Source organism: Plectropomus leopardus, chromosome 16 (assembly GCF_008729295.1).
Source record: "Plectropomus leopardus isolate mb chromosome 16, YSFRI_Pleo_2.0, whole genome shotgun sequence".
Lineage (NCBI taxonomy): Eukaryota > Metazoa > Chordata > Actinopteri > Perciformes > Serranidae > Plectropomus > Plectropomus leopardus.
Window position 1 is genome coordinate 20,369,738 of NC_056478.1, and position 27,978 is coordinate 20,397,715.

The 27,978-nt window shown below is 39.8% G+C and overlaps 1 protein-coding gene across 1 annotated transcript in view; it reads right to left on the reverse strand.

The window, feature by feature from the left end:
* Positions 1-448: 448 nt before the first annotated feature.
* LOC121955966 (nesprin-1-like) overlaps positions 449-27,978 on the reverse strand; it is a 109,495-nt gene continuing 81,965 nt past the window's right edge. The window contains 22 exon segments of the mRNA XM_042504064.1: positions 449-1,383; positions 1,995-2,068; positions 3,662-3,853; positions 3,937-4,065; positions 4,598-4,774; positions 4,851-5,053; positions 5,833-5,959; positions 6,117-6,259; positions 7,986-8,054; positions 9,203-9,491; positions 10,156-10,347; positions 10,756-10,893; positions 11,740-11,922; positions 12,379-12,529; positions 12,893-13,083; positions 13,507-13,669; positions 17,246-17,412; positions 18,697-18,855; positions 22,414-22,569; positions 23,726-23,848; positions 26,210-26,407; positions 26,567-26,798. Coding sequence (XP_042359998.1) covers positions 1,176-1,383; positions 1,995-2,068; positions 3,662-3,853; positions 3,937-4,065; positions 4,598-4,774; positions 4,851-5,053; positions 5,833-5,959; positions 6,117-6,259; positions 7,986-8,054; positions 9,203-9,491; positions 10,156-10,347; positions 10,756-10,893; positions 11,740-11,922; positions 12,379-12,529; positions 12,893-13,083; positions 13,507-13,669; positions 17,246-17,412; positions 18,697-18,855; positions 22,414-22,569; positions 23,726-23,848; positions 26,210-26,407; positions 26,567-26,798 — 3,664 coding nt within the window. The 3' untranslated portion in view covers positions 449-1,175.

Consider the following 27,978-nt stretch of genomic DNA (forward strand, 5'->3'; position numbering starts at 1 on the left):
TGACTTTCTTACACATTTTTGGAAAATATGCTATAGTATGACTTCTTTAAGCTATCTTGGACACTTACTCTTTTTCTTGCATTTTCGGTCAATATGCAATGTCACGACTTTTTTTTGCAATATTTACAACATGCTATAGTATGACTTTTTTATGCTTTTTTGACCAACATGCAATATTAAAACTGTTTTTGTGCCATTTTGAGTGACATGCTATAGTATGATTCTTTTAAAGGTATTTTGGAAGACATACAATAATATTACTTTTTGCGCTTGTTTTGGACAACATGATATGGTATGTCTCATTTTTGCTTTTCATCTTACTTTCCTCACCGACCAATCAAAATATCTTTCAAAGGTATGTTTTTCCATTGATCTGATTACTTCATGCAAAAGTTGAAGAAAAAAAACAAACAAACAAACAAAAAAACAACAATGCTTTGAGTAAACATTTAAAACATTAAATGTTTACTACCAGAAAATTTGGAGCATAAATCCACTGTCTGATGGTATAAATAAGCATTATATTATTACATTCTGTACATAAACATCATCCTGCTCAATCTATAGTGTTTTGACAGTGCACTGGGAGCCATACACATGCTCACAATCTACAGACAAATAGCATCCTGTATATATATTCACAACATGATATGTTAATCACAAGGAGAATGTATACAATTGAATTTTAAAAATCTTATAAATGCCAAGAATTGAATTATTTTGTGAAAGACCACTGATAATATGCTTTGTTTTCTCACATCTGTCTTACTTTCTTTTCACCTCTTTAACAGAATATGCTGGCCTCTAAACTCTCTCACCTGTTAATATTTGCCTCTTTCCTGCCACTGGTACAGTATGCTTACTGCTGTACCCCTCCACCGGTGTCAAGACAGCTCATTTACTAAAGAGGCTCTCATGATTTGATTTCTTTTGGACGGTGTTAAGATCTTTGCATTGTTTGATTACATGATCTGCATTCTTTTTTTACATGTTTTTCCTGACTGAAAATAAATACAATTAAAATCATATCTTCAAAAATAGAAATGCAGTTTTTGCACTGTGGACTTTTTTTTTGTTTTTAAAGACAACTGCTTCATCAGCCGAACACATTTAAAGTGGCTTGTATTACTCAGTATGTCTTCAGTCTTTTTTTTTCTTTGATAAGAACATACCCATCAGGTGGGCGGCGGGCCGTTGGTGTAGTGTAACATGGGGTAGAAGGACCAGGCAAAGTTGTTGGCTGCGGCACAACCAGGCTCACTCTCTGATAGAGGTATCAAACAGGGGAGGAGCAGGAGGAACAGCAGCAGAAGCTGGAGGGGGAAGGCAGCCCGAAGGACCCGGTAGAAGAAGGAACGAGGCGGAGACGAGTCCCTCATCCCTCTGCACAACACACAGGACACATGGATGACAAGGACATAACAAAAAGGTAAGCCTGCAAATATTTTTGTGTTTGCACTCTTTTACAAGCAATCAAGAGAACTATTCTTCTACAAATCATGATAGAAAACACCACTGAACATTCATCCATCATCCGCTTATTCAGGGCCGGGTCGCGGGGACAGTGAGACGACGACTGAGCAAAGCACTTTAGACGTCTCTCACCCCAGTAACACTTTCAAGCTCCTCCTTGGGGACCCTGAGACATTCCCCGGCCAAAAGAGATACATAATCCCTCCTGTGTGTTCTGGGTCTGCCACTGGGGCCTCCTAACAGTTGGACATGCCCGGAACATCTTTAATTGGAGGCGCCCAGGAGACGTCCTGATCAGATGCCCGAAACATCTCAACTGGCTCCTTTTCATGCAAAGGAGCAGTGGTTGTACCCCGAGCTCCCCCTCGATGTCTGAGCTTCTCACCCTATCTCTAAGGCTGAGCCCAGCCACCGTCCAGAGGAAACTCATTTCAGCCATTGTATCTGCCAGGAGTTCAAGTATCTCTGGGTGAACATTACCGCAATAATAAAAGTACAAATTTTGATGTCTGTCTTCATACCTTTGAGTAGAGGAACTTTTCTCAGTCTTTGCAGCATCACTCTGGCTTTGGGCGTCTGATGCAGATTCACAATCCTGTATGAAAGATGAAGATGTTAATGTTTACGATCTCTTATTTCAGCATACTCTGGGTGTCTGTGGGGTATTTAAAAGTCACCTAATTAAAGTTAAAAAAAAACAATTTAACTAATAGGGAAATACAACTTTCCCATTGTCCTGTGAACCAAACTCAAAAAGATATTTTCGATGACACACTATGCTATAACTTTTTTGGGACAATTTGCGGTGACAAACTATGCTATTACATTTTTATGCTATTTCTTATTTTTTGAGAAACAATGGCATAACTTTTTTATTTATTTTAATTTGGACCTTATGCTATACTATGACTTTTTAATGCTATTTTGGAAGATTAACTACACTGTGACGCTTTCAATTTGGACAACTGCTATCCTATGAATTTTTTGTGCTATTTTGGTTGAGATGCTATACTATGACATTTTCATGCTCTTCTGGACAGTGTGCTATACCATGTGTTTTTTATGCTATTTTGGAGGACATTTCATTCTATTACTTTTAAATGCTTTTTCAGACTACATGCTAGGCTATCTGGGATGACTAACAACACTGTGAGTTTTGTTTTTTTTTATTGCTATTCATGATGACATACTATCCCATGACATTTTGACGGTATATTGGATAATAGCTATTTCATGACTTTTTTCCATTTGACATGATACAGCATGACTTTTTATGCTATTTTGGATAATTCACTATACTATGACTTCATTTTGCTATTGTCGACAACATGCTATGCTATGACTGTTTTATGCTATTTTGGATGACTTTGCTAGAACTTATTTATGTCATTTTCTATGACATGGTGTACGATAAGGTTTTAATTTTAGTTTGGATGACATGCTGTACTTTGACTTTTATGCTGTTTTGGAAGATATTCTGTGCTATAACTTTATGCTATTTTGGATGACATGCTATCCCATGACTTTTATTTTCACTTGGACCATATGTTTACCGTGACTTTTTTGTTTCATCCATACTAAGACTTTTTTATGGTATGTTGGATGGTATTCTGGATGTCTTCCCATACTGACATTGCTATACTATTTTGGAAGACTTGGTATACTATGATACATTTTTTTTTAACAACATGCTATGCCATGACTGTATACTATTTTGGACGACATTGCTATACTCACATTGTTATGCTATTTTGTATGACTTACCATACTATGACTTTTTATATTTTACTATTTTATAATACAAACGTTGGGTGCGACTTGGCAATGGGAGACTTTTCTAGTCAGCTCAGCTATGAGCCAGAAAGCAAATGTTATGCTGACAACATTCAAGGTTAGTATTATGATACTATTATATAGCCAGTGCACTCATTTACAGTGTGAACAGGCAGTTTACCTGGAACTAATAGGTGTCCATTATCCGGAATTAATGGACACCCTGCAGCCAATCAGAATCAAGTTTTCACTCAGACCATGGTACAACCACGGATAAACATCAATGGTTAAATTAAATTTAATAATTCAAATAAGCATCTTGTTTTTCCAAGATGCTTGTTTCCATTAAGTTGATAAAATCACATTTTCAGGAGAGCTGTTTGACAGAAAGAACATGTTATGGTTAAACTCTCACCAGGCGCTGCTGCAGGGTGCTGAGGTTCTGGTCCACCCGACTCAAAAGCGACTTTAGCTTGCTACCTGTCACATGGAGCTTCTCCTGGGCCTCGTTGCTGTCCACAGCCTCATCCTCAGGCTGCAGCTGAGACCACAGAGCCTGCAGGGACGCCTGCTGAGTCTGCCTGCCCTGCAGCTCCTCCTGCAGATCCTGAAATCCACAAACATAAGAGATGGGGTCTGTGCAGCCTACCAGGGAAATGGACATCCGACAAAACCTGATTATCTGCTTACTGTGAGCGTGCTGCGGTGTTGTCGCAGGACTCGGACAGGCGTGTCTGGGTCCCTGATGTCCACTGCGTAGAGTCTGCTCTCTGCATGGGCCAGCCACAGCAGCAGAGAATGAAGGGTTTCATGGAACTCCTGTGTGGAGAACGGTAAAAGCAGAGGTGGAAGAAGTATTTAGATCTTCTACTAAGTAAAAGTAGCAATACTGTTGTGTAAAAATACTCTGTTACAAGTAAAGGTACAGCACTATTAATTCCAGACTATACTAAAGGTACCATAAGCACTCACCATGCAGAGTGGCCCTTTTAAAATAATCTATTGCCTCGTTGTATTAAAATGATTAATGCGCCAATTTAATGCTGCAGTTGATATAGGTTGGGCTAATTTTAATTACATTATATATTGCAGGGTAGCTTAATCTATTAATCATAATTTATTTGTTTATAAGTTATTCCAGCTTTAAAAAAATATTGGAGTAACAAGAAAACAAACTGCCTCCAAAGTGTAGTAGTAAGAGTAGAAAAAGAGAGCAGAATTAATTGGCATTGCTTAAGTAAAGTACAAGTATGACATAGTTGTACTTAAGTACATCACTTAAATGTACTAGGTTACATTACAGAACGACAGTAACGGTAGTGACAGTATAAGGAGTCTTGGTATTTCTCACCTGACTGCGCATCAGTGTCTTCCTCAGACTGGTGTCCCACTGCTGGAGGCCTGTACAGGCTTGGCTCCAGTCTCGGTTCATAGCAGACAGCCTCTCCTGCAGCTCTGGAGCCTCCTGAGCTCGCAGATTGACAGACAGCATGATGGATTTATAGCGTGTAAACATCTTCTGCATCTCCTGCAAGAGAACATCCATGAATATAAACACAACACTTAAAACACTAATTATCAGGTCTGCTGTATCTGGTCTTTACCTTCAGTGCTACGGCTCTGTCTGCCATGTCCTCAATGCTGGTTGCTGGCTCTGACCGCTGGAGGCGCTCTAGCTCAGGGATTGTGTTCTCTAACCAGGAAGTGATGTCGTCGAGGTCAGTTGTGAGTTGTTGGGGCTCCTGAGAGCCGGCATGCAGGTCGCTCCTGGACTGAGCCTGGAGCAGCTCCCAGCGTTCAATGACACCTGAGAAGGCGCAAACATTTACTGATGTAGAAGTTGGTACTTTTTGTCACAAGGTGCAATGTGAACTCTAATACACAGGAATATATCCTGTGGATGCAAACATCTTAGCTTACATCTCATTAGACAGGAATCAAGAAACAGCAGCTTTTGGGGACATTTTACAGAAGGTTTTAAATTGAAACAACACTCCAAGATTGATCATAATCTTTTGTTTTGTTTTAAATAACATGTTGTAGTTTAAAATATGTTTGACATGCTGGAATATCATGGTTCACAGGATCTGTAGTCTGGGGTGGCTGTGGCTCAGAGGTAGAGTGGTCGTCCTCTCATCGGAAGGTCAGCGATCCGATCCCCGGCTCCTCTGGGCAACATGTCAAAGTATCCTTGGGTACGATACTGAACCCCAATTTGCTCCCCACGCATTCATACACATGCACACCCCTCTCTCACATAAGCTGTATAAAAATAATGGATGTAGACACTGTGACATCACACACTGATTTGTGGACTCACATTTTGAGCATTTGGCTGTCATCACCTTCAGTTTTTAGAGGAGCAAGGGATCTGACTCATAGACTGTGGTGACGCCTCTCAGACAGCGTGTCACTCAAAGTGTCCCCACCCTTATTTATGCAGAATTTAAATAATGAAAATTTAATAGAGTGTTAACATAAAATTCACTATGGGGATTGACTTGCTTATGGAGCCAGTCTCAAGTTGTCATTCAAACAACTGCAGTTTTTGTCTTCATTTCTCAAAGCTGCCGCTTGGTCTCTAACCTGACTGTTGGTCTAAGGCAGTCAGTCCCATCAGACCGAGCTCCTCCGGCTGTTCTTCATCATCCAGGATCAGTGAGACCCTTTTAATGTCCTCTATGCTGCCGCTGCACTGAGACATGAGACACAACTGGAGACAAAACAAATTTTAGTTAGCGCTGACAGCTAGAGTTACAAACATCTGTTTTAAGTCCCTCATTACTCAGATTATTTCAAATTTTTCTTTCAGAGATCATGATTTTTGTCCATATCCCACCAGTTCACTGATATTGGTTTACTTAACGTACATAGCCCTGCTTTAGAGGGGTGCTGGTGAGCTTTGGTGGAGCCTCGGTGTGGCCCTCTGAGTCCAGCTGCAGAGACTGTGTTTCTGCGTCTTCCTGTGATCGCCATCTAGGAGACTCGTGAACGGCCAAGGAACTGCTTGAAACTGAAACACAACCAAAAAAAACAAAACACAAATATTAACGCACAACACCCTCAGCTATGTGATACTTTATTCTTACAGTATTTCCTGACAAAATTGTCTAATTTTGGAATATTTTGTCAATCAAATTTGTTGTCTCACAATAAATAACTATTTTATCAGTGAGATAAACTGCTACATGCAGGTCGTTGGGTTCTGATTGTGCCCTGGTGATCCTTTTTAGATTTGACAAAAAAAATATCATACAAAAGTACATTTCTAATTAATTGTGGCTCTCTATTTGAATGATAAAAACACCAGGATCAAATTATGATCATGATGTTTTCTGTGTGGTAGCATTTAATAAAAACCATATTTCACGTCTGAGCAGCAGGAAAGAGAGACATTGTGGCACCACAAGCAACTGGAATCAATTTGACAAAAAAATCTCTAGTCTGATTTTCTTTCTACGTGGATGTGGTTGTGGGCTCATAGGTCCTAGCCAAAAACAGGGACAGGTGAGGCTGGGAACAAAAAGTAGTGATTACACAGTAGCAACATGCATCCAAATGGAAGCTTAAGCGCCAAAGAGACGCAAATATAGTGAGGTGAAACACCAACTGGACAAAACTTGTTCTAAGATGAGAGTGAATCTGTGTTCAGCTTTCACTCTCGCTGGTGAGCACTGAAGAGGATGAAAGGCAACAAAGAGTTGACCTGTTATTTGTTGGACATCTAAACACACTAACACTTAATCAGTGTGCTAAAGTATTGGCATTTCCACAACAACAAATGTACCTTCCTACAAAAGTACAGTAGCTTGCAGAGTACATGCAAGCAATGTAGTGAAGGGCCAAGTTTGAATGTTGTGTGTTGTGTTTACAATCGACAACCATTCCTGCAGAGAATATCTTTAAGACTGTGTAAAGTGCAGTGGCCAGTCAAGGATCTCGTAGAGTGATCATTGATGAAGTTAATGGAGGAGCGAACAAACAGAGAGGCGGTAAAACAAAGTGAAGAAGGTGAGTGAAATTAGGAGGCATAAAATGAGGAGTGAAGTGTAAAAGGAAAAAGGGAGGAGGATAAAAAAAACAGGATGTTGGAGGAGGATGAAAGATTACAAAGGAAGAAGTTAAAATTGACACAACAAAGAGAGTGGACTGGGAAGTTTAGTGGGAAAGACATATGTAAAGAGACATGCAGATTGTGGATAAATAAATGAAAGAAATCCATCCCTGAAAAGGCTCTTAAAAATGTTTTGGTCAGCCAAAAATGAAATATATCCAGTGGCATATAATCTACCCAGCCACTATATAAATAGTGTCCAGCTAGTGACAAGTTTGACCAAAATCAGACCACTGATGAAAGTACCGTGTCATTAAAATTCCTTTTTAGCAAGAGACCCCAAACTAATAAAATTATACAATCTGACCAGGGCTTTGACATTTAGAGATCTTTGACCTTTAATTACATCCTACCCCTTGGCCGGTGAGTGTCCTTTTTAAAATTCAGACAACAAATGTGTGAGAGAAAGAGAAAGGTAGAAAGTGTTTGTGTTGGCATGGAGGGATTTTCCAAACCGCAGCTACGGGAAGCAAAGTATCAGAGCAGCAGCAGCAACAGCACGACAAGCAAACAGACCCAAAGTGATACACGAGCTGCTGGAAGATATGTGCTGGAAACGTATTTCACCGTGAAGAGCTGTGAGTGGATTTATTAAGCGGAGGGTGAAGACGTTCTTTTTGCCTACCCAGAGAGGAGGCTTGGAGGGCCTCCGATGCTTGGACAAACTCTTCCTGGTTCTCAGACAACTCCACCTCTGGGAGGAGAGAGGATCAGACAACAGGTGTCTGTGACTGCATGTGTGTGACATGGATGTTTTGCTGGGTTTTTTTGGGGTTTTTTTTTAGCTTAACATCTTGGAATTTAAATTTGATGTTTGTAACAACTTTCAGTATGGCTACCAGCTACACCGAAGTAATCCTTTTCCCACGCAGCAGGAGCTTTTCCAGTAACTAAAACATTTTGGGGGAGCTCAAAGGCTTGATTTGCATTTCAACTGGAGAAACTTGATCTAAATTTTAGATTCCTGGGTCTCAAACAGTCGCTGGCTTTCTGGTGTTTCCAGTCTCCCTTTATTCACTTGTCTCTTGTCTAACAAACATTTAAAAATGACAGTCATGTAAGAGATAATAACCAAAATGTTGAATAGTGAATAGGGCTGCGACTCATTGTCAATGAATTGCTTCATTATTTTCTTGATTATTCGATTGGTTGTTTGGTCTATAAAATGTTGGGAAATGATGTAAAATGTTGACCAGTGTTTCACAAAACTTAACAGAACGTCCTCAAAGGTCTTGTTTTGTCCACAACACAAAGATATTCAAATTACTGTCATAGAGAAAAAAGAATTTGAGAAGCAGGAAGCCAAGAATTTTGACTTTTTCGCTTTAAAAAAAATACTCAAACCAGTTAATTGATTATCAAATTAATGAGCAACTGATTAAAAGTTGATAACTTATCAATTTCTTGATGAATCGTTGTAGGTCTCATAGTGGATGTTGCCTGTTACAAGTAAAGTGGCTTCTTGGTTTTATCATCTTGTGACATTTGAATCTCTTACAGCTAGAGTTTGGCTATATGGAAAAAATGTGGAAAATTATATTTTTAACCAAATACCTATATAGCAACATTGTGACTATTGTGTAGAGCTGGCTATCCGTGCTTTCACAAAATATTTACACAAGTTTTGATTAATAATCATCAGTAATAAGGGTTTAATTATTAAGTGGGTAAAGGTAAATAACAGAAAAAAAAACCAAAGATGACATCAAGTCTCATATCATGATATTAATATTAAATCCACTAACTGCCAAAGTATACAAAAAAAACCCAAACTTGCAAAAAACAAGGAAATGTAAAAGAGTGTGTGAACCCTCTACTCTATATGTTTTTCTGCAAACCTACCTGATAGTGCGCTGAAGTAAGTTCTGTCATCCTCTTGATCTTCCTCGTCATCATCATCCTCATGTGACGATGATCCTCCCACGTCTACGGTGTGGTCCCACTCCAGCGGCAGGGAGTCCACACTCACCGGTGTCCCCCGACCCGAACGCTCCAGTGGAGAGGCCAGCAGGTGGGTTGGTGTCGCTGGGAGGCTTCCTTGGCTCCGCCCCAGCCACGGTCGACCAATCAGCTCCAAGCTGGACTCCAATGAAAAGGTGGTGTCAGAGAGCACCGGCTCTTCTTTGACCGTCTAAGATAAAGAAATAAGTGACATTCAGTCAGATATATGTGCAGTGAAGTGTCATTCAATTTAAAATGATGCTGTTGCAAAGACTTTAAAATAACTCAGGCTGGAGAATCTCGATCAGGGTTGCCGTGGTTGTTCTAATCACTCACCTGTCACTCAATTTAGAGGTAATCTGGAGACATTTCACTCATCAAAACAAACACCATATACACAAACTATGCATAAGGAATCAGGAACTCTGGGATTCACACATTGTATGAAATTTAAAAACAATCATTTGTGAAACATAATGTTAGCACCATTTGCAATTAGCATTCGAGCACTGCTCGCAATTAGACAAAATCTGTGGAAGACATTTTTGTAGATTTTAACCATGCTTTTAACCTGCGTTTAGTGTAAGGTTTCATATGCTCTTCCTTGTTTCATTGTTTTCGTTCTTTATTTTTTGCTTTGTTATAAGCTGCAACCAAAAGCTCGATAGATTATTTTGATTGCTAGGAAATATAATTGTTGTTCCACTTAGATTTCCAACTTTCTCCAGCCACAACTGCATAAAAACAGCAAATTAAATGCTGCACTTCAGTCCTCCTGTTGTTGTTAAAAATGTAATAAATCATGAATTGAATGAAAATATGAAAGTGGACTATGTTTGCATGCTCAAGCTCACCAAGGGCTGGCTGAGGCGCTGGTGGAAGCGGACCAGTCTACTGAAAACCTCCTGACAGTAGGAGTGCAGCTCCTCCAGCTCGTCCTCTATCAGCACCGCGTCCTGCGGTGAGCTCTTCTGGATCAGACCCTCTCCGAACACTATCAGCCCGTCAATGCGCTCTGTGTTCAGGGTGATTTCCTTCTGGAAACTCTGCAGAAAGAGGGTTAGATGGTTGGAAGAATGGAGATGGAGTCAGGAAAATGAGAGGTTTCAGACAACAGAAGAAAGCAAACACAACTGTTAATGGTATCTGTTGTAGCGCCCTGGTTATAAACTGAAAAGAAAATCTTCTTCTCCTGAAGCTAGTGCCTTAATTATCTTAACATGCAGTTCTTCTGATGACAACGAGATGTAAGCAGCGAGACGGCTGAGTAAAGAGACATTTTTTCCAAATGACATGTTGGTTGTAATTAAAAAGACATTAAGGCAAATTAAAAGAATGATAAATGAACCACAGAGAGCAAGTTTGTCACACGTAAGAGCAGTTAGTGCCTTGTATAATCGCTATTAAACATGCATTTGTATGTGACCACCTGTGTGGTTACAGTAAGTCCTCACATTGAGCTGTTGTATCTTATGATGAACGTCGCTCTCTGAAAAGTGTTCGACGTTGGTGAGCTGCAGGTCGAGCTCTGTCAGCCACACCAGCATGCTCTCCCTGGTGCCTTCAAACTCCTCCCTCTGGCTGGTGAAATACTGAGAGAAAAAAGACAAAATCCTTCAAATGATAAAGAGATTACTTTGTCAATTTTATATTTTAAGCCATAGATTTCTTGCTCTGTGAAAAAAACAATAAAGATAGGGGGATGAAAAAATCAGACTGGTAGAAAGAGGAGTGAAGCAAACAATGAATATCCCAGATTTACATTAAGGATGCCAAAGTTGCTGTAAATATAATTCTGATATTAATGCAGCTCTTTTTAGTCCAAATTACATGCTAATAAATCAACAGTTGGCCTGTGTACAGCTCTGCAGTATCAGGGCGGCTGATGCTGCAGGTGGTAGAGCGGGTCATCCTCTAATCAGAAGGCTAACGGTTTGATCCCCGATCCTCCAGTCATCATGTAGAGGTATCCTTGGGCAAGATACTGAACCACAAATTGCTCCTGGTGGCTGTTCCATCAGTGTGTGATTGTCTATGAATGGTTAAAAACTGAGTAGCAGGTGGCACCTTGTAAAGTAGCCTCTGCCACCAGTGTGTTTATGTGTGTGTAAATGAGAGAATGTGAGTCATGTGAAAGCACTCTGAATAGTCGAACAACTAGAAAAGCGCTATTCAAGTGCAGGTCCATTTACTATTACCATCAGAACAATTTCATCATAACTAATTCGCTCATTAATAAAAATATGACCCGCACAAAAAAATCCCTTGCATCTTGAGTTTTTGGTCAAACACATGCATCGCTTTGTGCTTCAAATGTTTTTATGCATCAGTGTGTTGGCTTCGAGTCACACAGAAGACACAGTCCAACACAAGCGAACAGTAATTCACATCATCTCTGTTGCTTCACCTTGTGTAATGCTATTTCAGCTGTACTGTACCTTGAGTCTGCGGAGGATTGCAGCCACTCTGCGGTGCAGGGTGTCCCAGCGTCGGTTGCCTTCATGGACCATGGCTTTGAGCTGGCTGGCTCGGTCAGTGCGATTCTCCCTAGCCAGGCGGCGGTACTGGTTATTGACAAGTTCCAGCTGGGTCAGCCGCTCATGAACCTGCCTTTGGAAACTCTGAAAAGAAGAAAGAAGACGAGATGAACCATGGATGAAGAGAAATAAAATGGGGATTATATGGCTTTTATATTATTTTTAATAAAGCATATAAAGCACTCATCTATTAAAGTAATTTTTAAAGAAAAAATACATTTTTGCTCATTTCAGCCTCTAAAATGGGAATATTTGCTGGTTTTGTCACTTACCAACGAAGGTAAAGTGACTATCTTTGACTAACAAAATAAGGAAATTTTAATATGTCAGTTTCTAGACTGTGAGGGGCACATATCACTATTTTTTACATATAACAAATAAAATAAAGCAATAGTACCGCTCAAGTCTGTCATGTCAACAATTCAAAATGCATAAATTCTGTCACAAAAAAACAATTAAAATATTTCAATGTGATAAACAAACAATCAAATAAATCAGAGCTACTTCAAGTCTGTCCCGTCAGCCGAACTCACAACTAACCTCGAACTTCTTGAGCTCTTCCTTGGCGACAGTATAAAGGACGTCTGCAGAGTTGGGGTTGGCAGCGGTGCGCTCGGCCATCTTGAGCCAATCCTCAAACCGTGAGTAGTCATCGAGAAACTTGCACCAGAGTTTCCACGTCTCCTCAATCCTACAAGAAGACATTGTAATGGAGTTAAAGTCATTCTATGACACTGATAATGGCTTTTCTAATCAATGAGTGGATTTTTCTATACATGTAAGCATTGCCTGGATGCTGAAAATCCATCTCAGGTTATCTGAGTTTTGGAAATCTGAATTATTAATAAAAGTTTTTAATCAAAATGTTTGATCAGAAAAAAAACCAACATGGAACAGGATTCTTGGCTGCAAAGTGATACATTTTAAGAATTTCTTAATTTCTTTTTTAAAATTTGCATGTTAGTAAGTTAGTGTATGCTGTCATCTGATTGATTCGTATGTGCTAAAAAGTGTTAGGACACTTTACAGTACACATGGGTGTTTTAGTTTCTACCTGAGCCTCCTGTCCAGAGCCATGGCACAGATGGCCCTCCAGCGCTGGTCCAGGCTATGACTGGTTTCCTGCAGGGAGTCGCTCTCCGCCTCGATGCCACCAGCAGCATCTTCGTCCTGCAGCAAAACGTCGCACAGACTGAGCACAGACGCTACCCCCTCCGTATGCTGCTCAATGTCCCTCTGCAGCTCCTGGACAGACACACGGACAGACATCACATCAGTTCAAACCAGTAAACCATGTGTTAAACATCAGTCCGCACACGTACAGATGGAGGACAGGGGCTCACTGCATGAGACCACCCACTCCCAAAATTAAACAAAGGACAGATATGAATTATTAATCATAAATAGAGACAAAGAGTGAGTGGGAGTTCCAGTGAAGCAGAACAAACTGTGAGAAGAAATATTAAATCAAAATGTAATAATAGATACACAACTAGAAAAATATCACAAAAAAGAAAAAGAAGAGTAAATCAGACACTAACAGATACTTAGAGACAAATAAAATGAAGACAAAAGAAAGAAAATTAGAGGTCAAAAACATAACTCCACATTCAGTTTAAACCACAGGTGGACTGGCTTAGCAAAAAGAGTGAGTGTGTTTCTGTGTACCTGCTGCTCGGCCAGCCTCTTCTGGATCTCCTGGTGGTGACAGACGCTGTAGGTGATGGGCCTGGAGAGCTCGGCCTCGATGCGAGAAAGCCAAGTGCGGAGGTTACTCATGTTTTTATCCAGCTGCTGCATCGCCACAAGAGTCTCCTTCAGCTTCTTCACCCTAAATACAAACACAGGAAAACATGCAATAAACTGATCCAAACCTCACATTTAGTAAGCCATACTCAAGTAAGCATTTATTACTGTATGAAATATCTGTACTAACATATTTACTATGTGGGTAAACAAACTAAAGTTTTCAACCCTATAGCTTGTGACCCTTTATAATGAAGTTATGCCTGCTTGTCAACAGTTGCATTTTCATGATTGAGTTAACTAAAAAGTGATGAATGGACTAATTTCAAAAGTCCTAAAAGAATACATTTCCCAATAATCAACAAGAAAGCGTAAGCAAGCAAATATTATAAGAATATAAAAACAACACACAAAAAAACATTTTGATTGAAAGACCTTTGATTCTTTGTTTTGGTATTTTGTAATCATATGGAAATTAAAAAACAAGAAAAGCTTGTAGTTACAATTTGTACAAAGCATTTTTTTTAATATGGTGCTTGACCAAGAAATGTAATTTACTTTAAAAAAGAGAAAGATACATAGAAAGGAAAAACAGAAAAAAAGAAAAGTGACAGTGACAAGTGCCAAAAAAAGATAAAATAGTGAAAAGGAGATACACAGATGACAAAGAAAGACAGAAAAATGAAAATGCAAAGAAACAGACTGGAAGGAAAAAAGACTAGCGGAGAGACAGATAGGAAAGACAGACAGAGGGAAAGAGGAGGACAGAAAGTATAAAGAAAGAGTAGAGGACAGAAGGGAAGGAAGAAAGGCAGGGGGAGACAGGAGAAAGAGAAGGCAAGCAACCAAGAAAAATGAAGTTGAGAGAATGACAAAGAAAAAAAGCAAGAAAGCAAAGCTGACAGAAAGCAAGAAAGAAAGAAGGAAAGAAGGAAAGAAAGAAAGAAAGAAAGAAAAAGAAAAAGAGAAAGCTTAGCTCTTTAGTAAACTGCAACACTCAGGTGTCTTACAGAAAAACTTCCAAGGTCACCATGGCAACTGCCCCCTCCCCACGCACACACGTGCACGCACTCACGCACACACGCACACAGTGCTCCACACTGACTGGTGTCATAGCAACGCTTGGGACAATAGAAGCTCTCTTCTGAAGCCTAAAAGCCTGAAGTGTGCCCCGTTTGAGAGTTAGAGTTAATTTCCTCATTTGATCCTTCCTCCTCCTGTTGAGGTCCAGCAGTGAGACGCTCTCTACCAAAACAATATGCACCATAAACAGCTGTGAGAGTAAGTGGCAGGTAGAAGAAGGCATGAAAGGGTCCCAACAGATGCAGGACACTGGGAGGGCTGGAGATGAGTAGAGTGTATGCATGTGTGAGAGCACTTTTAGATCTGTTCCTAAGAGATCTGACTGAAACATTTAGCATTTTGGATGGTTCTTAATTCTTCAAGAGGTTAGTTTTCATTTAAGAGTAGAATTAAAGTTCATAATCAGTCTTGGCAAAGGTTATGTTAACAGATAAGTGTGAGTGTTTTTACATAGATGCAGCAGCTTTTGTTTCCTAAAATAATAATGGATTGAAACTTTATTCAATAACATTTGTGCCAAAACTCTGTTGTGGTGTTGGAAAATGTAATTGATTCGAAGCCAAGCCTGAGTTAAAGTTCAGGAATAATGTGTATAGCCAGTGAAAGTTTGTGCGTCTAGTTAATGCGGCTTTATGTTTATGGCCGTGTAATGAAGACACAATAGAGTCAGTGTAAATTCTGTCCAGAAAATACTCTTCCCCTCTGCAGATACAACCGTCCTTGTCAACTAAATTGTCTCTTTCTCTCTTTCACTCCCTCTCCACCTCTGACAGCCTAACAAAGGCCACGGCTTCATGCCGAGGCCCAACAAAGACACAAAACCCGGTCAGGGGTCCTCCCAGAGGAAAAGGGACAAGGGACGAGGGGGAGAATGGACAGTGAAAAACAGAGCAGAGAAAGGATGGAGGATAAGTGGAGATATATGGTTGGCTTTAAAAATGTACAGCTGACCACAGGAGGGCTCGAAGTTCTTCAGAAACGAAACCCTTTTCACGTTGCTGCACATGTGCCTTTTCAATGTTTTAATTTTAATTTTACATACATAATTATGCTGCTTGATTATTGCATTACATCTATTTAGTTTTTACTGGTTGTTGCAAGACTCCATAAGTTCTTGGTTTGGATGCACTTTAATACTCCTTTTCCACAGCAATTAGCTCCTATATGTGGGTTTTCTAAACATAGAAAAACCTGCTAAAAATAGAGGATTGACTCCTTTCTCATTGCCAGCACACCAGAGCCGTGTATACAACTTTGCAGCAGACGAGTGCCTTCCTGTGTGTGTTTTTTCTGGCGTGTCACATTCTACATCATGGACAAGCTGGAAAACAAGTTAGTAAACAGTAGAAAGCAGCATGGAAGCCGGTGAAAATGTAACTGTGGTTACTGCTTTTGTGAAGACTAACTTGCTTGAGTGCTGCTCGGGTGGAGTCGGACTATATTTTGTGGCATTCTGTCATTACATCGTGCTGGCAAAGGGGCTAAAATTAGCGCATTCACTCAGGTGATGCATTTCTATCACTACCACTCGTAGCTGATAATTACCTGTGACAAAATCATTTGAGCCTGGATTGAATGCCAATTATACACCCATCCTGTTAAATTAAAAATCCAGATGTTAAAGTGTTTGGAGGTTTTCTTTGCAGTTAGAGGACAGGGTTTAATTCTACTATAGCAGTTTCCACTTCAAATAAAATGTAATAAAATGTGATAGAAAGAAAATTAAGGACTGTGATACTTAAAGCATGCCTTCTTCAATAGTAAATTTGTCTAACTTTTTTTTTTAAAACAAGTTTCCAACGAATTTTTAGACAAAAATAGTGTAAAAAGGATCAAGAATTCACGGTTAAAGTAGTATTAGTAGTATCATGCATGCATGGAGTCAAGCCCTCTGAAGTCTAAGGGGAACCTCACAGCGATTAATGCATGCCGACAGACACAGCCCCTCCCTTACTGACCCCCCCACCTCATCCCACTCTGATGGGCTTAAATGAGTGGGGGAGTCAGTGTGGACACAGGGACATATGGTACTGTCTGAGATGTATGCACAGCTTTTTTTGTGGTGGTGGGGGTGGATGTGCAGGTCTGTGTCTCCAGCTCTTCCACAGGACTGTCCATCTGTCTGAGGGGGGTCGGGGGCAGTAACAGTTTAGCATCACAGGGGCTTAACCTACAGTCTGTACATTAGAAGACATGTATTCTTGACAGCTGCAGAGCACGACTAGCACAACAGCAGGTGGATGGATCCACATTAGAGCTATTGTTTAATTACAGGCTCCTAGTTAAAGCCTTTCAGTGCATAATGATGCTCCTTAATGCAAAGTGGCTCTGCTGTGAAAGGTGCTTGTGTAGAAAGCTAATAATGGGGTGACGTTTAGTGTGTGCTACTAAAAAACCATTCACACAGACATATCTATACACACTTTAGGTTTAATTTAAGTGAAAGGGTTAAATTACTCTGAAAAGTCCAATACTCTTTGTTTTTTGGGTCTTGGAAAGTGCTTACTTGACTGATTAACACACAAACATGTAACTAATCCCTGCGTTTAGCTTCTGTGACATCTGCGGCTGCTCTCACCTGGCTTCAATTAGGTGGAAGAGGTTGTGCCAGCGCTGGTTGACCTCCTGCAGAGAGCAGTGGACCTGCGTCTGCTTGGCTTCGTCACTGGCTAACAGCAGCTGCTCACCCAGCTGCTTCAGGTGGCTTTTATTCTCACTGAATAGGTTAATTTCCTCCATGCAGTCCTGCGGAAACATGACATGAAAAAATGTTGCTACCTCATAATAATCATGGCCTAAAGGGAAAAAAACAGCCGGAAAAGCCTCACAAACAGCATCTATTCAGTGCAGCAGATTGAATTTTTTTTTAGCTCTTTGGATTCTTGTCTACTTGTGATCTATACTAAACTAGGCCATTTATACTGAAATTGTTTCAGTCATCCTATTATGCACAATGGATACTTTACTCCCTTTATAAAATGGAATAAAATGAAATGAAATGTAAATTTTATCTTAACTCTAGGGATTGAGGGTGGACACATTAACTGTTAACACTTGAGACAAACTCTGCTAAGCACAGATAATTATAAGCTACAAAGAATTTTGTTCGATTACTGTAATAAAGCTTTTGAACTTTCTTTAATGTTGTTTTTTCATTGTTAAGCTGACGTATAACTGCATGATGCCTGGTCACCAGCCGGGCAGCCAATTTCATAAGCTAGTGTTATGTCCTGCACAGAAATATAGATTTCATTTCAATTTATCAAAAGAAATAAAAGAAAAAAGAAATGCTTCAAATTGTTAAGAGCATACTTCCACTGTTTAGAGTCTTATTTACTGAACCTGTCAAAAACCTGTTTCCATGACCTGGAGCTGTCAGTTACCACCAGGAAGTGCCATCTTTAGCTACTCAAATAATTAAAAGGGACTATGAAGTACCACTAATTTTCTCATCTCATCTAACAGCCCAAAACAACAGTCCTGCAATGTTCAAACTAATTATTATCTTGTTTACTAAATGAGCAGTCTTTGTGGTGAGGCAGGAAGGTACAAAAGGCTTTCAGTCACTGAAAGGACAACTGTTATGTAAGAACAAAGGGCAGTGCAGCCATCCCAGTCCAGGCCACCATCTGTTATAAACACCACAATTCAGGTTGTTGATGTATGGATTTAAACCTACACATGCGAAGTCCATGCCCCGATTTATGGTTTGATTGTCAGAATAACAGCATGTGTTATCTGTGGTGAATAATGTGCAGGTAGTGTCTGGTATACGACATTATTAATGAGTATAAGCTCTAGAATGGGAGTCTTATTTAAACTTAAAGTACAATATTCCACTATAATAAAAAACAAGTCACAATATATTATACTTAAACAACTACCATCTCTTAATGGTCTCTTGCACAAACTCTTACCAGATGGACTCCTAATATGTCTAATTTGGAATTTTCACAAGGAAATGTAAGAAAACACCTGTTATTCCATGTTTTTGAAAACGAAGGCAATAATATTAATTAGGTCTCTTACCTTCTTCAGTTTCTCCACCATTTCCTCGATGCTCAGATCACCACTGTGGCAAACCTTGTTTTCCATCTGAGTCAGCCAATCACAGAACTCTTTGTTCTTGTCGTTAAAGATGGTCCAAGCATTGAGTCGGTCTGCAATTTCCTGCCTGCGCAAGGATACCTAGTAAAAGTTATAAAAAATGGTAATTAGCAACACAGTTTTTGGTTCAGAGTCAAATGTCAAAGGAAGTATCAGTACTCAAATAGTAACCATTTCAGAAGTTTACGTTTATTTGCACAATGAGATATAAAAAAAAAATACAGAAAAAAAGGAACTAAAACAATTCACATGTGCAGGTGAGATTGAAACCCACAATGGGTATATTAATCCATGTTGACCAAACAAAAAACAGCCTGTTGCAATTTTAAGAGCCAATAAAATACTTCACAGATACTGCTGTACTAGATACTAATTTAAAGGGGAATTTCACCACCATTCAAAATTCATACATTTTATTTTAGAAAAATATCAGTAAAAGTGAATAATTATCTCCCAAATCAAATCCTAGAGTGCTAAAACTCAAAATTGTGATTTCATAGGTATAAAGTCTGGAGCTGCTCCATTGACAAAAAAATTAGGAAAGAGACTCTAGATGACACTGAGAGGACCCGGGGGAGTGTACAGTGTACATGGGCATTTTTTCTGTTTTACAACTGAGAACATTACAACAGAATAAAGCTCATTTAGGTCTCAAAAAACAAACACACATTCTGTGGATCCCAAAAAATAGGCTCCCATTTATTTTCTATGGAGCAGCTTCAGACTTTGATGACTTGAAGACATCACAAGTGTGACTCTCCTCTGGGGTCTGGCTTTGAGAGAGAGTATCTCATGTTCATAAATATTAAATGACCTTTCCTAGGCCATGGAAATAATTAAGGCCGCCCCTTGAAAGTTTATGATTTGAATCATCAGTCAGAGACCCTCAGTCGACGGACTTTTTTTAATTTTTTGTTTTTGCTAGTCACCGTTAGGGACGTTTTGGTCCCAAGATTTTGCTGTGTTGGGAGTGCTCTTGACTTTCAAACTAATCTTTGTTACAAGCTGATACAGACATGCAGGCAGCAGCACAGTGGAGGAGAAAGGAAAGACCTTTAGCTTAGAAGTGGTGAATTTATAGCTCAGAGCAACTTAATACAATATCTCTCTGACTTTTGATTGATATCTAGGGTCTGTAAAAATTCAGTTGGACATTTACGACCCATTGTTAGTGCTCTTAGGTTGCTATCTGACGTGAAGGCCGCTGTTACACTGAATGTCCTCCTGACCCCGGTGAAACTGTAAAACTTTCTAAAAATTGTTGAAAACTCATACTTAACTGCCAAATCTGATTTGATTGGCATAATACTGAGTTGGGTACAAGCCGAGGAATAACATACTGAAATTATTCATTTATATCCCCCTTTAATATTCCCACTGGCAATTTTTGATGCAACTATTTTGCTAGTTAGGGTGACCAGATGACTGTTTTTCAGGGACAAGGCAGGCGTTACAGTGCATTGTGCACACCAAGCACAAAACATGATTTATAGTTTTTAAGCAAACCATCAAACTGACATTTAACACAAGAAATGTGCGTCAGTTACAAAATTAGGTTCTTTTTTGCCAAAAACGTCCTTTCTGTTGTACACATGCACAAACAAGAGTGTCAAAACAGCAGTGCTGTAATTTTGATAAATGTCAATGTTATTTGTTCTGATACTTCCTGGTATGTATCCAGGATACTTAATTCTAAGACTTAATTCAACTACACAACAGCATGTTTTGGTGCAAAGAGACATATAGCCTGGTAGATTACTATAGAAAAGTATTTTTTATTACAGCAGATTACATGATGCAGAAGTAAATTAATAACAGCCAAATAAGTGAATATCATGTGTTTTCTTTCATTAAATCGAAGCAATAGCTCGATTTAATCTCTATCAGACTCAGCAATCAACTGAACTGAGAGAAATCCCCAAGGGACTCTGGCTGTTTGATAAAATTAACAAGGTTCATTTTCCTAATGACAGCTTAATGCCATGAAAACACCCCATTACATCGCTGAGGAGGGGGCTGATGATCTTTTTGAGGTTAAAGGGCTTAGCAAGCCTGCGGGGCATGTTTGAACCAGCTATATTTTACCGCTCAGTGGCATTTATGTGATTTAAATGAGCCCCGCTTTGGTTTATATGTACTAACACTGCTGGGCTTTTGGACTCTGGAGAATTTAGGGGTGCATTGTGAGCTGTCGTCACCCCGTGAGGACTTTGTGCTTCCCCTGGAACAATAGAGCCTGTCCCCTGAATCCCTTTAGCCCATCCAGGCCATCTGCTCAGCGGGCCCATTCCAGTGGCTTCCCCCACCTACAACCTGTTAGCTACGCAGAGGAAACGGTGGTGGCTCAGATCCATGCCCCCCAGCCATGTCAGGAATTAACAGGGATGAAAAAATCTTGTGTGTGAACGAGCAGCTGAAGTCTGTCTGTGCCTTCTAAAAAAACCCAATTTACTTTGTTGTTTGTCTTAAGCAATTTGACAATTTAGCAAAATATGAACATTAAGAATTAAATTCTGCGATGGCTGATGTATGTAATTTGTTAAATCAAACCAACAACAAACAATAATGATTCAGCTTTTGCACAGCATGCATGTAGGCTTTCACATTTGATACTCAACACTAAGTAACTGACGGGTCTTCAAGACTTCCACTGGTTTTTCAGGAAATTATTGTTTATGTTTCTGGTTTGTTTTGGGACAAACATAAGAAAATTAAAGTAGTTAGGATGAGCAACTCCCAAAGAGACTACTACATACAGAACACCAAAAATCAACATATTGGCTGCTGTTGCTGCATCTGTGAGTCCCAGTAACTCCTGCCAAGACAGGAGCAGGTGGAAGCAGCCAGCTCGAACTGGGGACCCAATTAGCTTGACCGCAAATTATCCCGTAACCCTAATAACTGACAAAAATGTCCTAGCATGTCATAACTGTTAGTTCTCAAGAACAAAAGTGTGTTTGTGCCTAAGCCAAAAGACTTAACTGTAGGAATTTCAGCCCGTGTATACATTACAGAGCGACTTTCACCAATAATGCAGTTACAGAATTAACGGCCTGTTCTGTTCTGAGAGTTTCATGTGATTGTTCTGTAAGCACAGTGTGTCCGAGCCAGGAGCTAATTACAACCAGAAAAGCTGTCAAGTGACTTTTTCAAGAACATGTGTTTTAACTGCAAATGTTTTTTCTTGATATACTGATACAAGCAGAAACTAAACGTCAAGACCTGTCCCATATGTTTTGTGGCACAGGTCCGGACCTGTCCCATCTGCATCGAACACAAACAACCAGCTTGAGTTTTGGCACTTTTGCAGAAGAAACAATTTAATTTGTACCTGTATGGAGGCAAGTTGCTATGGTATTAACAAGGGGACAAAAATTTTCCCTCCATGAACCTGAACATGTGGCTCTTTTCTCAAGCAAATGAGTGTGTGTATGTGCACATGTATGTATGTGTGTGTGCGTGTGTGGGTATTTAGCCCCAGTGGTGCAGGGGCTTTGTGCTGCTGGTCACCGCCAAGACTCTACTGGTAGGAACTTTTCCCTCCCTCTCTTCCTCTTTCCTCCCAATCCTTCCTCTCCACCTGCACCATCTACAGTCTCTCACTCTGGTTCATTTCATTTCTCTCTCTCAAGTTCTCACCTTCATACACAGCTCTTCCCATTGAGTGTGGAGTTGTTCCAGCTGCTGCTCCAGCAGAGCGGAGTCCCCGGCCGCGACATACTGGGACAGGTCCATCTTCATGGTGGCCAGTTCCCTAAATCCACTGGTCAAACACTGCAGAGAGAGGTCTGCCTCCTGCATAACACACACAAACACAGACATCCAGTCAGACAGCCATGTACAAACTGCACGCACACGCTTGTAGACCTCTTTCTCGCTCTGACCGTCCAGATTAAAGGGCTGTGGACGGGACAGGGGGAGGGTAGAAGGGGTAGGAAGGGGGAGGGGAGTGAAAGCATGGGGGTATTTAATAAGGGAAAGGGGGGGAAACTCAGAGGCACTCTGGTGGGATGGGGGGTAGCTACTGATGGAGTTGAGGGGCGAGGAGGAAACTTTGGCCAGTTTGCAGAGCAGCTGACCTGTTAGATTTTCCTACAACAGATTCAAGCTGCTGATTTATTGGGACTGATTTTGGAACTTTACGCTTTACTGTCATACACATTGTACAGTAATGACTAATTTTCAATGTGATAACTCAATGATGCAAACATTATTTTAAAAATTTCCTTTGCAATTTCCATCCAAAACCAATTATCATAAATTGTGCAATGAGAAACCCGCAGTGACTGCTTTTCCGCAAAATCAAGCATGGCTACTGAGAACTAATATGGGTACTTGATGGCAATTTTTGGGCTTTTGCAGAAAATGGGGTCCTGCTCTGATATTACAAAGAGTTTTGCGGGACTGTGTGCTGCTGGATGACTGTCTGAGGTGATACAGACTAACATTTCAGCCGCAGGAACATATGTAGAATCAGGGTTCCAACATATTTCATGGTTAAAATTTCAAAACTTTACCATGATTCAATTGATATTACAGTAAATGTGCCAGTGTTTTCAACTGTTTTCCTCTGGTAAAATGTTTTTAACCAGAGCAACAGGAAATAGCAAAAGACTAGACAGTAATAAATCAGATAATTACAGCAATCAGATAAATCTTCTATTCAGTACTCATAGCCATGCAAGGAAGCAACATGAATCAGTTGCTGTGCATGTCTGTATGCATAAAAATGGCTATAACCAGTACACTTGACTGTGTTTTGCAATAAGCAATAAGGCATCAATAAATTACAAAAATCATGATCTTGATGGAAATGTGGAAAGATGCAGTTACACGTTAGTAAAAAATAATGATATGACACATCATACGATACAATGTAGAAGAGAATACCACATTGTTATTAAGTATTTTTGTTTCAATTATATCTTTCTAAACTGTTAATCTTAATTACCTGAACATGTCTCTCGCCCTCAGAGTCCTGCGGCCTTTCTGGCAGCAGCTGCTTCAGCATGTTTTTCAGCTCATCCAGTTCAGATGAGAGGCTGGTTATCCTGTCCTGACACTGAGACCACTTCTAAATAAACAGCAGAACAGAGAGGAAGGAGACTTCAGGAGTCAGTTTAACAAATATCTGACATGTGAGTAACCTGCAGTGTTTAACCACAGAAGCCTAGGCTGCTTTAAAAACTCTGATTGTATATATTTTTGAGGAAATGCACTTTGAAAATCACATCTCAAAACCACAGAGGTAACCTGCTTTTATTCATGCCACATTTTTTAAATCTTGCCATAAAAAATACTGATCACGGCTTTTTACCTTTGCAGTAAAGGAATGAGACAATGAGGTTGTTTACAAAAAATGCCCTTTTAAAACCATGTCAAAGGCAGAATTGTACAAAGCTATCGCTGTTCTTAATTTTTGAATATTTCCTAAAACAAAAACATTTCAGATGCTGAAAAGGACGCTTTGTGAAAGTAAATCGTTCATGTCAAATGTTGAAAGGACCAAATATTTTAGTAACTAAAGTCTTAAGTATGCTCACGAGCTCGATAAATCTACACTTTAAATGGAGCAAAACCACAGCACCATCAACGCCTTTCTGTTCCTACAAACCTCAGTTCACTTGACCATTATATGATGACCAAGTGTGTCTCTTGCTTGTCAGTTCTACTGTGTGCATTAATGCTACACTCTGTGTGATCTTTGACGTGTTGCTCAGAGGGATTTCCTTTTCCCCGGGTGGATCCTATTCAGCTCAAAGGGGTTAACACAACTTTCCCTGACCTTGCCGGGCCCGGGCACTGAAACAAATACTGTAATAAACAGATTCATGAAGCCGGGAAGAACCTCTGTAATTCAGAAAACAATCCAAGCTTTTGAGTCAAAAGGTGCGATTATTTAACTAAAACATCAGAAATGTTATTTACAGTATTAAACAACCAGCATTTGTCTAATTTTTCTACCTGGCTACTTTGCTTATTTTACTTTTTTTGCAGTATTTATGAAATTCTAAGTACTTTCATGTCTCCCTGTATGAAAGCTGCTCAGCACAGTGATGGAATGAAAGTGACACACTGGTAACCAGTCGTCCCTGGATGTTGATCATGGATAGATTTGAGCTTCTCTTTGATCCCTCGTGGCTGGAGGTCTGTGCCAGGGCAACACACCAGGTTGTGTGTGTGCGTGTGTATGGGGGGGGTGTGAGGTCCTGGATATGGGTCATGTAAAGCTGACCCCTCCTACTCCCTGTTGTTAATACTGTAACACATGCTCTTCTCTTGGGTTTTTGTCAGTCAAAAGCTGCTGGATACAGTAAAATTGTAGGTGGAAATCTGCAGGTTTCACTCGACTCTGCTTTCTGTTACATTTTCAAGCAAATCTGCAGCAGAACAGCGTTAATTTTTGTGTGCAGTTTTATTTCTGGTTATTTGTACATTCTGATTTTCCATCATTAACCATCAAGTTAACAAAGAAGACAAGGTAGACTCCATGGACATTTTCGGACTATTAGCTATGTAAAGATATAATGGAGTAATGGCTTGATGAGGAGAGAATGAAGTCACACCCTCTCTGTGTATGATGTAATCTGACCTCCTCAGTCCAGTGTTGTGGTAGTGGCATGCGCTTAGGCATCTATTTTAGTGCATATTAGTCACCATGTGTGTATACCACCAGCTAACCAACAATGCACCCTTCAGTTCACAACAAAGTTAACACCTTTAGCTCTTTCAGCATTGTTGCAGTTGTTAACACTGATTATAGAGTTAGCTCTGTTATCTCAGGTTGTCTGCACACAGCTTTCCAAATGGAGGTCCATGTGGAGAGCCGTGTGCAGACGATCCCGCTCCAAAGTCCGAATCATAGATATGCTCTGAATGTCACTTACAGCTCCTTTTACAGTTCAGAAGCATAGACAAAGCAGTGCAGTAAATTTGTATCCTGTTGGTCACTGATTGAGTTACATTCAGAGAAAGATATATTCGCAGGACTACCACATTTATTTATTTACTTATTTTATTGTCTTATTTTGAAAAGCTTAACACTTTAGGTTTTCAGCAATGTGATTATACTGCTTAAAACGTAACTGATATTTTCTTACAAGCAAGTGCATTTTGTCAAATGCTAAATTAAAAAAATAACTTGTTTGTTGATTTGTGCTTAGTCAACCTAAATGTTTTGCTCGTGAATATTAATTAGCAGTTACTTCTGCCTAGCAACAAATTTTGACAGTTTGTGAAGGGTCAAAAAGAAGCCCTCAGAAAAGTAGGGGAAAAATCAAATCCACACATTGTTTGTGTTAACACCATTAAATAAGTGTTTTTAGATATAACCACAAGTGTTAATACATTTGGATTACAAAATTATCTGATGTAAGATTTAAGTTAAAATGATAAACGTGGCAGTCTTGGCATTCAATGGAAATATGACGGTTACCTGAACAGTTGTGTTGACCAGGTTTCTTCTCTTCTCCAGCAGTGAGGAGGTTCGCTCCCAGGCCTCCTGTATGGCCTGGAGCTCTGACTGCAGTCGGCTCTGACACTCCAACTCTGTCATGGTTTCGCATAAATGTCTGCCAGCCTCCAGCGTTTGGGTGTACACAGTGGAGTGCAGAGACAGAGCATCTTCGACACACTAAGAAAGAAGTGGGAGACACAGTGTGCATTTTTTAAGAAATGACATAAAATGACATTGATATGACAAACAATTTTTACTATTTCACCACTACAAAATTATTTTTTTCATTAATGTAAGAAGCTTACTGAACACTCATGAGAATGCGTACACACTAACCTGACAATCGTCCACGCAACTCCGTGGCCGATGCAGTGTGCAAAGAGCGAGTCCAGCAGGGGGCAGCAAAGGGTCAACATCCCTTAACAGCTTCCATATCAGTTTTGAGCCACTATGGTAGACTCTCCACTGGCCCAGTTGCTCTTTGGTCAAGGACTTGTGCTGGCCAGCCAGAGCCACAGAGTCTAACCAGCTCTCCCTCATAGAGGTCACCTGTGCCATGAGTTCAGATCTGTGCAAGAGGCAACGCAAGAGGTCCAACTTTACTGCTGCTGTAAACTGCTGACATCCATCACGTGAGAGGAAACATTAAATCATCTCTTAGAATTTAGCATAACACACTTTCCTCTCCAAATAAAAATTACCATATCAAATGTTAGCGAAAAACAAATGAGTCTGTCACAGCCTCTTCACAGGCAATTGCAAAATGAACACAAAATCAGCAGGATTTTCAGACTGCATTATGGCCTGAAGCAACAATCCCAGCAGGGGAGAGGGTAAAAAACTTTCCTTGAGTTCTCTAAAAGAAGAACTTTCCAAGCTTTCCAAAGACCCTAAAATATGATTTAAGGAAGTTCTGGGGAAAGAGTTTCCAGAGCAGGAAACACCTGCACACACTGCATTTTGTTGCATGTCAATAGCATAAACCCAATATGAGCAATTCTTTCAAGCAAAGGCAAGAATGCAACAGGAAAACCTCAATCCTAATTATTTTATTGGATGACAGGATCTGTAAAGAGTACAAGACTACATATCAACATGCCCTGATTACTACCACAGTTTCTCCTCCGCATGACCAAGCTGATTATTTTTTTTATTTTTTGGTTAGTTTCAGTCTAAATACCAAAAGTGAGTTGATTAGTAAAACATTTATCAATGCATAAATGGTAGACTTGCAAAGGTACTGAGGTCTGACATCCTGCGCCAACTGCACATCTATAGTGTGACCATGATGTATCACTTGTTCTGTCAACATTTAAATATTCAATGAATATAATGCTTCCCCTATAAACTATCTTTCTCTTTTTTAAATCCCATTTTTTCTGTGTAATTTTTCCTTTCAGACTACTTTCAAGGTCACTGTATTAGTAATCAGTTGCTGAATGTCAAAATGAAATTATTATGAGCATGGAGGAGGTAGACAAGGAGGAAGAAATCTGGTCTGACGATAAATACAGCTCCTTCAACGTGCACTCATAAAGGATTTAATAACTTTTTTGAATTATGGGTGCCATTGCGGTGCAATATGGTGCAAAACAACTGCTGTTCTATAAATCAGACTAAATAATCACACTGAAAGAGTATTCTGAACTGAGCGCACTTCCGAAACTGAGGGATTCTATAATCCTCTGTGAATTTATTAACTTCATTTTAGTCCTGAAAGGAGGAAAAGATGACAGGAAGAACCAGAA